We start from the raw sequence: 13,242 nt of genomic DNA on the forward strand, positions 1-13,242 counted from the left end.
TTATCGTTGTACAGTCTGTAAAGACTCCTGCGTTACTGAGCAACTCTGAAACAGTGTAAGATCAAGACAAGCAAAGAAAGCTATCCATCCAGCGTAACACTGGTAAGAATCAACCTGATGGGTTGAAAATTAGCAAGAACTTTGACATCGACAGTCTCAAACTAGTGCTGAATCGCTTTTCTTAAGAAGATGCAAGGGTTTGAAAATACGTAACATGCAGTTAGTGCATCCTAGCAGCCTTAATGTCATTTCCTCAAAAACCTTAACAAATTTCAGAGTGAAACCGGAAACATTTCAATCTTTAAGAGATAAAGTGGTACAGTGGAGTAAGATTTTTCAGATAATTCCAAGGTAACAGTAGCAGATCTGAGTTGTGGTTTTCAAGTACATTACCTTTACTGTATACTGTCAGGAACTGCAAGAGCTTTTCTAAAATTTAAACTTTGATTTGTTCTTACTTTCTAAGGTTCCAAGTTTAACTGCTAGGATTATATATTCACATGCAACGTCCTCAAGCTTAGCTCAGGTTAACATTTCCTTTCAGTGGTCAAATGCTAAGCAAGCACACACATTAGCAAAGGAAACAACTATTTGGCAATAAAACAATCAACAGAAGTGATGTCAGAATCCATATTTAAGATTCACATTAACAAGGGCAAATGCAACTACGACAGAAATGAGGTCTACATTCCACAAGATGAGGTAACAAACAGAGGAAAACAAGTTCAAACACAGATAAGATGAGCTTAAACCTAAACAAGAATGGAATCATGTAGAGAAGATGAAAGGGCACAGATACAAATAGCACAAGATCTACTCGAAAGTTTAGGCACAGAGCGATGTTAGAATGGTAACTAATGGCTTTGCATTTATATAGCACCGTCCATCCAAACAAGACAAAGCGCTTTACAAATATTAATGAATTGAGCCACAGTGTCCTCAAATGTATCCATATTCAATTTGAAGTGTGGTGTAACAGTATTTTAAAGAACACCACTGACATCTTTATTACTTCTTTCCTATGCAGGCATTCCCCTATGAAACATCACAAGTATCCTCTTCCAAAGCATTTCTGAATTCCATGACACATGCTATACTTTTATACTCTAGGAGAAAGAAGACTCAAGAGGTATATAATCAGCATCTATAAATACTTCTACAGTAACAATGGAATGACAGAAAATCACTCTTATTCTCAAATATCAGAATGAAGGAATGGTCTACATTTCAAAGAAAAAGCACATTTAACCAGATATTGCAGCAAAAGCTTTCCATGGTTAAGTAGTGGCAGCACTAGAAAAAAACACTATCAAGGAATAATTCTAAGACATTAGCACTGCACACATTCAGAATAACTTTACACAAAATAATTACATCTTAATAATTCTGTAAGAAATGCGCAGACTCAGACTGCACCTTCTAGCCCATCTATCATTCTGCAATACTAGAACCACTCTGAAGAGAGAAAAAGAGGGAGGAGACAAAACAAAAAGCCTTACCCTCTGAGCTTTTGCAAGTTCTTCTTTCAATCTTTCATAGCCCTTTTCTCTTACTTCCAGTACAGATGGGCTCCGTAAGTGAGATAAACTGTCTGTACTCAACCCAAAAATATCTTCATTTCCTTCGGCAACATCTGCTACTGTGGCACCCTGCAAAAACTCTCTCTCTGCGTTATTGCTCTCCTTTCTGGAATTATTGTGATTGAATGACCCACTCTGGGGTCCGGAGGTAGAACAAAGTACTGCGTCGGTAACATTGATGCTGTAAAGAGAGTGATATATTTTTATTTATGCAATACATGAAGAAGACATATTTTAGAAATGGCAGTAGTGATGCTGAATGTACCATTATGGACACAATTCAATATTACAACATTGAAAGTAATATTAAAATTATATCTTTAGCAAAACAAGCAGTTCATACGCAACAAACATCAGCAATTTAAATAAAAGGACACACAGAACTTACCTGACACCTGATACTTCTCCACAATTCAGTTGTCTGGGAGACGAATAAACAGGTTGCGTGGGAAGGTCAGAAACATTTAATGCATTGGGTTGGACTGGTGCGGAGGACACAACAGAAGGATGTGGCCGGTAGATGACACTGGGCGAGGTAGTTTGTTCCTGAGTCCCGGGCTCATTTACTCCGAGAAGATCTGGTGTAGTAGGCGAAGCGAGATTCACTTCATGAAAGCCTTCCAAGGGGTCACTGGCCATAATAAAAGCCTCATCATATGAAACCCTGAATTAAATAATCACATTATCAGAATGGAAACAGGAAATATTTAATTATATCTGACAACTACCAGAATTACAAAACCGCCCAGAAAAATACGTTCAGAATACTTCATGATATAACGGAAACTGTTGACTAATCTTGCAAAAGTATCAACATCAACCACCAAAAATGGATTTTGCACATACTGGACTGCTAAGTCCAGAAGACCTAATAGTAGATTCCACACCTAAATGGGGTGATGAAATCAAGAACATGCTCTATATCATAAAACAAAGTCATCTTGAATATAGCCTAGAGCTGTTTTGTATCAAAACACAAATATTTTACATTCATGAAAGCAGGCACAACCTGGAAAGCAGTAAGAGAAAAAAAAAAAAGTTTTTTAAAACTTAAAGCTTCCACTTTTAATCTCAACGAAGCAAATAACCTAGACAGTCAAATCAGTGAACCTTTAAATAAATTACAGCCCACAGCAGTTTTGGTTAAATTATACATCTTATCTTGCAACAGTTCACCAAATGATAGAACCAGCCCATAAGACTTCTCATGAAGTATCCTGTGTATTTAATACATCACATGATTAAGTGATGATGACAATTGTGAATAAGTACCATACAAAAAAGGTATTACAGATAAAAGTGTACTATGAATTGACATTTAATTGAAATATTTTGGGTTTTTTTTAATTCCATGTTTTTCATAAGATCAACAGAAACCAAGTACAACACACAAATTTTACAAGCCCCAGTAGAAAGCTCCTATTTTCCAGCAGTTTATGATCAGAGATCACAAAAATTTTTGCATTATTCAAAACTCCAAATTGGAAGCAGTATGGAGAAATTTGTGAAGGAATTGCTCAGCAGAGATTATTCACTGCAAAAAACATTTTCCATGTTATACAAATAAAGAAGACAGAAGATTAAGGCTTCACAAAGGTACTTAATGTGCAAAAAAAGAACTGTAGCATCTAAATGAAATAATACATTGCATTTTACAGAGAAATCTGCTTGGATCTTACAACAGAAAAGACAAGGCAGAGAAAGATCTAGAAAGATGACGGTCATAACCATGAAGAGATGATGCCATCTACTTACATGTACGTCCTGTTAGAATCATAGAATCATTAGGTTGGAAAAGACCCCTAACATCATCAAGTCCAACCTTCAACCCAACACCACCATGCCTGCTAAACCATGTCCTGAAGTGCCACATCTACACGTTTTTTTAACACCTCCAGGGATGATGACTCCACCACTTCCCTGGGCAGCCTGTTCCAATGCTTTAGAACTCTTTCAGTAAAGAATTTTTTCCTAATATCCAATCTAAACCTCCCCTGATGCAACTTGAAGCCACTGCCTCTTGTCCTATTGGTAGTTACTTGGGAGAGGAGACAAACGCCCACCTCACCACAACCTCCTTTCACATAGCTGTAGACAGCAATAAGGTCTCCCCTCAGCCTCCTCTTCTCCAGACTAAACAGGCCCAGCTCCCTCAGCCACTCCTCGTAAGACTTGTTCTCTAGATCCTTCACCAGCCTCATTGCCCTTCTCCGGACACGCTCCAGCAACTCAATGTCCTTCTTGTAGTGAGAGGCCCAAAACTGAACATATAATTTGAGGTGTGGCCTCACCAGTGCCGAGTACAGGGGCATGATTGCCTCCCTACTCCTGCTGGCCACACTATTCCTGATAGAAGCCAGGATGCCACTGGCCTTCTTGGCCACCTGGGCGCACTGCTGGCTCATGTTCAGCTGGCTGTCGACCAGCACCCCAAAGTCCTTTTCCGCAGGCAGCTTTCCAGCCACTCCTCCTCAAGCCTGTAGCGTTGCGTGGGGTTGTTGTGACCAAAGTGCAGGACCCAGCATTTGGCCTTGTTGAACCTCATACAACTGGCCTCAGCCCATCGATCCAGTCTGTCCAGATCCCTCTGCAGAGCCTTCCTACCCTCCAGCAGATCGACACTCCCACCCAGCTTGGTGTCATCTGCAAACTTACTGCAGGAGCACTCAATCCCCTCATCCAGATCACTGATAAAGACGTTAAACAAGACCGGACCCAAAACTGAGCCCTGGGGGACACCACTCATGACCGGCCACCAGCTGGATTTAACTCCATTCACCACCACTCTCTGGGCTTGGCCATTCAGCCAGCTTTTTAGCCAGTGAAGCAGACACCCAGCCAAACCATGAGCAGCTAGTTTCTCCAGAAGGATGCTGTGGGAAACAGTGTCAAAGGCCTTACCAAAGCCCAAGCAGACAACATCCACAGCCTTTCCCTCGTCCACTAGGTGGGTTACCTGGTCATAGAAAGAGATCAGATTGGTTAAGCACAACCCACCTTTCACGAACCCATGCTGGCTGGGCCTGATCCCCTGGTTGTCCTGCACATGCCTGGTGAGCACACTTAAGATGAACCGCTCCATAATCTTCCCCGGTACCAAGGCCAGGCTGACAGTTTCCAGGCCTGTAGTTTCCAGGATCCTCCTTCCAGCCCTTCCTGTAGATGGGCGCATGTTGGCAAGCCTCCATCCATCTGGGACCTCCTCTGTTAACCAGGACTGCTGATAAATGATAGGGAATGGCTTGGCCAGCTCCCTCAGTACTCTCAGGTGGACCCCATCTGGCCCCATAGACCTGTGAGTGTCCAGGTGGCATGGCAGGTTGTTAACTGCTTCCTCCTGGATTATGGGGGGTTTATTCTGCTCTCTATCCCTGTCTTCCAGCTCAGAGGGCTGAATATCCTGGGAATAACTGGTCTGACTATTAAAGACTGAGGCAAACAAGGCATTAATTAAGTATCTCAGCCTTTGCCTCATCCTTGGTGGCAATGTTACCACCCACATCCAATAAAGAATAAAGGATGGAGATTCTCCTTGGCTCTCTCTGTTGTTAATGTACTTGTAAATTCCAAATTTATTTTGTAAAATTTTTGTTTATCCCTTACAACCGCGGCCAGATTGAGTTCTAGCTGGGCTTTTGCCTTTCTCATTTTCTCTCTGCATGACCTAACAACATCGCTGTATTCTTCCTGAGTTGCCTGCCCCTTCTTCCAAAAATGCTAAACTCTCCCTTTTTTTCCCCCAACTCACAGCAAAAGCTCCCTATTCAGCCAGGCCGGCTGTCCTCCCCGCCGGTTTGTCTTGCAGCACATGGGGACAGCCTGCTCCTGTGCCTTTCAGACTTCCTTCTTGAAGAATGTCCAGCCTTCCTGGACCCCTCTGTCCTTCAGGACTCTCTCCCAACCAGTGTCCCAAACAGGCCAAAGTCTGCCCTCCAGAAGTCATAGAATCATACAATCATTAAGGTTGGAAAAGACCTCTAAGAACATCAAGTCCATCCATCAGTGGCAGTCGTTTTGCTGACTCACCTCCTTACTTCACCAAGAATCAAGAACTCTATCATTTCACAGTCGCTAAGCCCAAGACTGCCTCCGACCACCAGATTTCCCACCAGTCCTTCTGTTAGTAAACAGTCAAACGAGGCACCTCCCCTGGTATGCTCACTTACCAGCTGTGTCAGCAAGTTACCTTCCATGCACTCCAGGAACCTCCTAGACTGTTTCCTCTCTGCTGTGTTGTATTTCCAGAAGACATCTGGTAAGTTGAAGTCCCATACGAGAACAACAACTAGCAATTGTGAGACTTCTGCCAGCCGCTTGCAGAATGTCTTATCTACCTCTTCATCCTGGTTGGGTGGTCTATAACAGACTCCCAGCACGGTATCAGCCTTGTTGGCCTTCCCCTTCATCTTCACCCATAAGCACATCACAATCACTGAGCTCTATACAATCGAAACACTCCCTAACATACAAAGCTACCCCACCAGCTCATTGGCTACTTCACAAAACACATGGAAAATACGAAGAATGGAATCCCCAAAACAGCACAGGCAGTAATGTTTTAGTTATATCAACACTTTTTGGTCATCTTAAAGAACACTGTTCAAAACTGATTTGCATCTCAGGTATTGTACTGAGTGTGTATACATCCGTGTTAAACAAGTTGCTTTAGCACATCATCTGGTACATGTGGAAGAAATTCATTTGTTCAGACAGCAAAACTACATTCCTAATTTTTCTCTGTTACTGTTAATTGTTCACACAAAAAAATCACCCCCTTCTAAGAAACCACCCAGACCTAAGGGACAAAAATGACCTTACATGGATAAAAAGGGATGTTTTGGGTTTCTTCCTGCTTTGTGCAGAAATTTGCTTTCATTTGAACTAGCAGCAGCAGTTGCACAAATACGATTTACACAGAAAAATGCTGCCACAGTTTTGTGTTTTGGAGCTTTTCTACCGTAACACAGAGATAGTTTAAGTAAGTTTGAAAAATATTCTTTTTTCCCTATTAACTATTATAAGCATTCTAATTACATGCTCTACGTAACGATAAAGCCTGTTGAGTCAACACATTAAAATGGAGGGACTGCCAGAGCTACAGGACATTTCTTCAAGATTAAATTTAAAAAATGTTTTCAACTCTACACTGCAACTATTACATGTCACTGTATCACAGTTAATAAGCTAAAATACTGCCATATTGAAAAAATTAAATTGCAGAAACACTACTTTAAAGTTCATCAGCCCAGTTGAAAAATAACCAGTTCATCAGTCTCAAAGTCAGGCTCACATCTACATAAACACATTCGCTCTCATTGTTCCCACCACCCCCCTCTTTCTTGACCATCAAGTAAGCCGTACCAAATACTACTATACTGGCAACACCACCAAGATGTCTCTTCATATTCCTGACTCTTTAGACTCAAGACTTCACAATTAACAGAAGATGCAGGTTTCTGAACACGAATGTACAAAGGCCGCCTAGATGCCTTGCCTGTTCTATGTCTGCAGCACCTAGAAGTGCACCAAAAGCCACCCAACGGAAGCAAAGACTGAGAACATAACTTGGAGTAAAATGGGAACAACTCTTCCGCCACATCTTCCCCTCTGCTGATTAAGTTCCATTTCAAGTTTGAAAGACATGTTCCTAGTTCCACTGAAAACTCACAATCTGACTTGATGTTCAACAGTATTTCACATCACCAGTACCACTGGTTGTTTTCAGTTACACACCCCATTGGGCTGAAGCTTCCTACAAAAGTTTTTTTCCCCCAAAACTGAATTTTAAAAAATACTATTTAGCCATTTCTAAGAAAAAAGGCTCAGGAAAAACATCTTTGTCAGCTGTTAATGCATTTTACTATTTTTGTAGAAACCTTAGGTCTATCTAAGCCCAAAGAGCAAATACTTTAAGTACATAAATGACAGGCTCAAAGACGCACCATTCCCTATCTCTATGATAATTCATGCAAATTCAGCTATGTTACAAAGTGCAGAAAGTCATCTGGCTCACACAGAGAAAAATTATTAGAAGCTTGCTTATTACATTCCAAAAGTTCAAATGCATTTCTAGCTCCTCCTCCAGACCATCACATCAAACTACGATAAGCAAATTAGTATGTTGGGGGGGGGGAATAAATAAATGTATCCTACCTACATGCTCCTACTCCTATGAGTAATGTTCTACTTAACTCATTTCCCACAACTTTTCCACCTAATCTGCCTATATTCTGCAGTGTTTTTAGTAGTTTAAAAAAAAACAAAAACAAAAAGATGATGGAATTCTATTTACAAGACTATCACTCTGCTTATACATTAAGTATCAATCTCAGCCTAAACAGACAGGAGAGATTTACGAGTAAATTAATCCACGCGTAACTTCTTAGTTATCAAAAAACGAGCTCTTTCTGATAGAGCAAGTAAAAAAGTTACACAAATTATTCCTGGAAGAGCTGAAATTAAAGTACCTCAGCCAAACTTTTCCCACAGCCTGTCAAATGGGCACTCGTAAGCACACCATCTGTGCAGAAAACTTTCCATTCACAACTTTTTTCCTTCCTAGCATTACTTCTCACTTAGTACTGAGCAGGCAGAAGCTGGGTACACCCCCCATACAAGACAAAGAAGCCCATATCAAGTATCTCTATTTCAAGACTCACCAACGCCATCATGTTATTACCAAGACGTCAGCTGAACACACACTATGCATTCATGAAACCAAACGTACATACAAAAATCTAGGCGGTCCTAAAAATAAAAGCTCTCTTTTGGGAAAGAGCTCTTCAAAGTAATGGTAAACAAAGGGAGGGAAAAACCCCACACTAAATTTCAGTGTCATTAAAGATTACAGGCCTGGTTAAGGCTTGGGGGGGGGCAGTATGTTTCATGTTATTGACTGAGGCATCAATGAACAGCTTTGCTGTGAAGGAACGTGAAGCGCACGGTAAGCGGAGAGCTTTACTACGAGCCAAGCTGACAGTGTGTAAAAAACCACAGTGTTGACGCAGCACTCTTTAGTAGTAATTCTGCTACTGTGAACAAAAGCTGATATTCTGACATTTCAGAGCAGCACACTTACTAAACAAAATCATGAATTTTCTTAATACTTCTTCTACCACATTAATACATGGTGAAAGCTTGGAATAGCATTAGAGCCCACCAAATACATTATTATTTTTGTCTTAGTTGATAGTATGTAATTTGGATGATGCACAAAATTCAACTATTGTAATAAATCAGGATGAAAAAACAAAATAATTTGCTTTCATCTGGAAATAAAGCAAATTTGGTTGAAGCTGTCAAAATAGTGCAGCTTTTTATTACCTCTCCACTGCCACACTTGCATTGCTGACTACCCACAAAATTTCACAATGAAACTATGCTCAAATCTGTTATTTAATCTAATATTCAGTGAAAACGTACTACAGAGAAATCAGTTTAACAACAGCTAGTTTAACACGTTTCTATAGCTTCTAACAGGAACCAGGAACCATGAACGTTTTCAATAGCAGTCAAATCCAAATACTTACTCTAACATTCCTGTTATTACTCTAAGTGGGGTTCAGCTACTTGTCTGAATCAAAGCAGTCAATAACTAAATACTAAAAAGCTCCCTGAAAAGCATTAATTTATTGTGGCTTGTTTTCTTTTTTTTGGGGAAAAAAAAAGTATTATTGAAAACTGCCTACTACAAACCCTGGAGTTTGTCTTTCACAGACTGCTTTTAAATACACGACAGGTTGAAGATGACAACTTTGAACAATCTCTGAGTTGTTATAGCCCATTTAAAAGCAACGCCAGCACTAAACATTTAAAGCAGCAAAAATCTCATTTTTAGCTTTACTAATAAAGAGGACTATCACAACAGAATGGTTACCTGCTCAAGTAAGAAAAAAAAATGACATATGGAAAAAGTTGTTACTCTTTCTGTACATTTTGATGAAAATTAAATTCTAGTTAGCATTTACCAAAAAAGGTACCTATCAGCTATATTGTTTTATTCTTCATGCAGTAGGCCTTTCAAAATATAATAGAGTCTCAAGGACATTATTAGACTCCAACATCTGCTTCAGTTAATTTAGGAAGGGATAGGAAAGTGGATTTTTTGTAGCAGTTCCTCAAAAGGACTGACATTAGCCCACCACTGTGCTTGCACTCTTCTCAGTATATTTAAAAAAAGTTTTGAAATCTTTAGCATTATACAGTCTGGAATGTAATATGTTTTAAGCTCTAAAGAACTCAGTAGGGAATTAGAGTAGAGAGCTAATAAATACCTTTTAAAGAAGCAGTTCAATTAAGTACTGCTACTCCATACCTATACCTATCAGATGCAAGCAGGCGGTTTAAGAAGTAAAATTGTTGTAAGATGTATGTGGACATTAATTTAAAGTTCAAAACTAATTCAATTACATCTATCCAGCATGAGATATTCATCAGATATTGGCACTGGAGAAAGAAGTTTGGCGGATTTTTTTTTTCCCTAAACAGTTTCATATTTAAGGTTAGCCACAGAATTCAAGCAAGTTTAAACACTGTTATCGATGCCAGTTCATTGCACAAACAATTCAAGCTTTGGCACAGGAATTCCCTTACGGTTTGCAAAAAAACAACTCCCTTTACAATTTTGCAATTATGACAGAAATTTCTACTTCAGAAGCCCAAATATGCAACAATATATTTTTCATTAGGCAGTAAGATACAAGAGAAAAGAAAGCATTGAACTACTCCACGCTTTATTCTACTTTTATTTGAGTGACCTTGCACTACGTATTTACCAACTGATGGTAAATTAGGCAAGATGGTAAACAGAAGGTAAATTCTAAGTTATGCAAGTCTACAGAATTTAAGAGCTAGCAAAACCACACCTGGTCCAACATGCACCTATTTTTCTACTACATTCGCACCAGTGTGGTCATACAATGCCATGATATGGGTCTTTTTCTATTCTTTAGCCTCGTGTTAGGCATCCAAAACATTACCTCACACTGTTTTAAAAGAAACTTGTAGTCTATTAGATAGCAAGATTTTATAAAGTTAAAAGAATTTTTGTTCTGCCGAACCAATGATTAAAAAAAAAAAAAAATCTTTTCAAAACTTTATTATAGGGATATCTTCAACTAGAATAATATCGGTGCAGACAGTAAGTGTCTCTCTTACAGAAACCAACGGCACACAAGATTTAATGACCTATATGCATGAATGCTTGTGAAACCTATAAATAAACACAGTTTAGAGTCTGTTAGATAGTACACCTCTTACTAGAGAGAAAAAGCAGTGCATTGCAAGGTAGAATACCGCAAACTTTTATTGTAAACAAACATTCAGAGAGCCGTGTTTGGTTCACAAAGACTCTCTAAACCAAGTTAATTTAACTGAAAATACGATTCTCTTTGCAGACGCTGTTCTTTTTAAGACAGAGCACTGTTCTACCTTATCTTGCAAACAACTTCACAACCCCATCTCAGGTTTAAGCCTGATCACAGTGACTGTGACTACAGTGTCATTCTTGCAAAGACTTGGACCTAAAGAATCTCTCATTTTCAGTTAACAGTGAAAATATACCACTAGTAAACTTATGTAAAAATGATCACAATTTTCATATGTAAAGCTTTCTAAATGTACTTGCAAATTCATTTAAGGAAATATTTTCTTAATTTCTGAAAAAAATCATTACAGTATTAGTCAGCATAATTAAAATGTCTAATACAAGTCTTAGTCAAGGTACAGTAAGAGGAGATTTAAAATGCCATATTAAAAAGGGTCTTAAAAATAAAAATACAAAGTACACATTTCTTTTCTGGGAAAATCCATAAACGTAAGTGGAAGAGACCAGTTCATTTGGCATTTTACGTGAATTTGAAACCAAGTCAATAAAAGCTATGAAGATAGCTGCAGTCTATAATCAAAAGGCTTATTGTGACTGTTTTCCTACAGAAAAAAATTCCTTTTACATATAGTGTAACAAGATGGATATTTCAGTCACAGCTGTGAGGTGCACTGCATTTGTTATTTATTAAAAGCATAATGAGAATGGTAAATTATTTATCCTTCTTTGCTCACGAGGTAACGTTAACCAAGCACACTAGAAGAACGACTGCCAAGACACAAATACAGAAGGCCTGACTTTAGCCCACCCCAGAACTCATTAAACAGAACTATAATGAAAACAACAATAAAAATATTAAAGCAACAAGACCTCAGGTTCTGCTCTATATTTTACTGAGGAATACAAATATTTGAACAGATGGTAGCTGCCAATACATGCTTCTAGACTGAATAACCTTACATCTGCTTCAGCAGAGTAGGTGATAATTCCACAGTTACAGCAAGTCTGTGGAAGATTAATTATTTCAGCTATCCAGATCACTGTTTTTGAGACTTCCTAAGAACACGCTTACAAACGAACACGGCAAACAAATCAAGCAATATAGAGCTCAGAATGACATCTGCAAGCAAAACAGACACCACTCTCAAACCGATGAAAACACTGTCGCTTTTTGCCTGCGAGATGAGCACCGAGGGTACCACCCAGGCTTTGCCCACCCGGTATTCCCCTGCTCCCCGCGCCCAGAGACTCTCTCAGGCAACCAGCGGGCCATCAGCGCTTCGGCAGCACAAATTTCTGCACAGCTCAACACCCGCAATCAACTTCTAACCAGAATTTCCTTTCTGCGCCTTACTCTCTAACGCAACTGCGCTACGAAACGAAGGTTAACCGAAATCCCTGCTACTGAACTACTACAGCTTACAGGACTACTTATGGGCGACCGGGTATTAACCCGAATATCGCACCAAGACCTTCAGGCAACCAGAAATGCCTCGGGCGAGCGCAGCTCCACAGCCCCACAAGGCAGCACTCCCCTCCGGCCTCCAGCCGCGCCGCTCCGAGCGCCCCTCGGCACCCCAGCCCCGGGCCTACGAGCAAGGGGGCGAAGCCTGCGAACCCACCGAGCGGCCCGGCCCGGCCCGGCCCTGCCCCGCCCCGCCGGCCGAGAGGTCTGCGAGCAGAGGAGACAGCTTCAGCACCAGCTCAGCCTCTCCTCGCCTCAGCCACCCCTGCCCAGACGCCCTTCCCCGCCGGCCCCACGGCGCCTCGCAAGGGCCGCCCCGCGCAGGCAGCCCGGAGGAGCGGACGGCCGCCCCAAGCCGCCGGCTCCGGGAAGGCGAGGGCGGCTCTTTGTCCGCCGCCGGCTCTCCGGGGTGACCCCCGAGAACTACTTTCGCCCAGTTCTGGCTCGGACGGCGGCCAGATTCGGGGCCAAGCGCATCCCCGCCGCCGGCTGCTCCCTCCGCACCCACGCAAGCCCCGACAGAGCCGGGGGCGCCCGGGCCAGCGGCGCCTTCCCACCGCGGACGGCACAGCCCGCGCCGCCACCTGCCCCCGCGCTCTTCCGAGGGGCGGGGGGGACGCGACACACACGGACCCCCAACCCAGCCCCCGCAGCCGAGGCGGCGGGTCCGGCGCGGGGCAGCCCTCCCAGACGGCGCCGGCTCCGCCCGCCTGGGCACAGGCTCCCCGGGAGCGGCGACGCTACCGAGGAGCCGCGGCCCGCCCGCCCCGCTCCCGCCCGCCGCCACGCACCTGCCGAGCCCAGCGAGAACGTCCGTGCGCCGCGTCCCCTCAGCCAACCTGGGGGGGCGGGGCGCTGGGGCAGCCGCCGCG

General features: G+C 42.0%; 1 protein-coding gene across 2 annotated transcripts in view; it reads right to left on the reverse strand.

Moving 5' to 3' along the window:
* The window catches only part of RAB3IP (RAB3A interacting protein), a 34,514-nt gene extending 21,272 nt beyond the window's left edge, over positions 1-13,242 (reverse strand). For both annotated transcript variants that reach the window (XM_075428500.1, XM_075428499.1), the window contains exons 1-3: positions 13,162-13,242; positions 1,969-2,244; positions 1,500-1,761 (exon numbers count right to left, since the gene is read on the reverse strand). In XM_075428500.1, the coding sequence (XP_075284615.1) occupies positions 1,500-1,761; positions 1,969-2,219 (513 nt within the window). In that variant the 5' untranslated portion in view covers positions 2,220-2,244; positions 13,162-13,242. The remainder of the gene's footprint in view (positions 1-1,499; positions 1,762-1,968; positions 2,245-13,161) is intronic.

Source organism: Opisthocomus hoazin, chromosome 8 (assembly GCF_030867145.1).
Source record: "Opisthocomus hoazin isolate bOpiHoa1 chromosome 8, bOpiHoa1.hap1, whole genome shotgun sequence".
NCBI lineage: Eukaryota > Metazoa > Chordata > Aves > Opisthocomiformes > Opisthocomidae > Opisthocomus > Opisthocomus hoazin.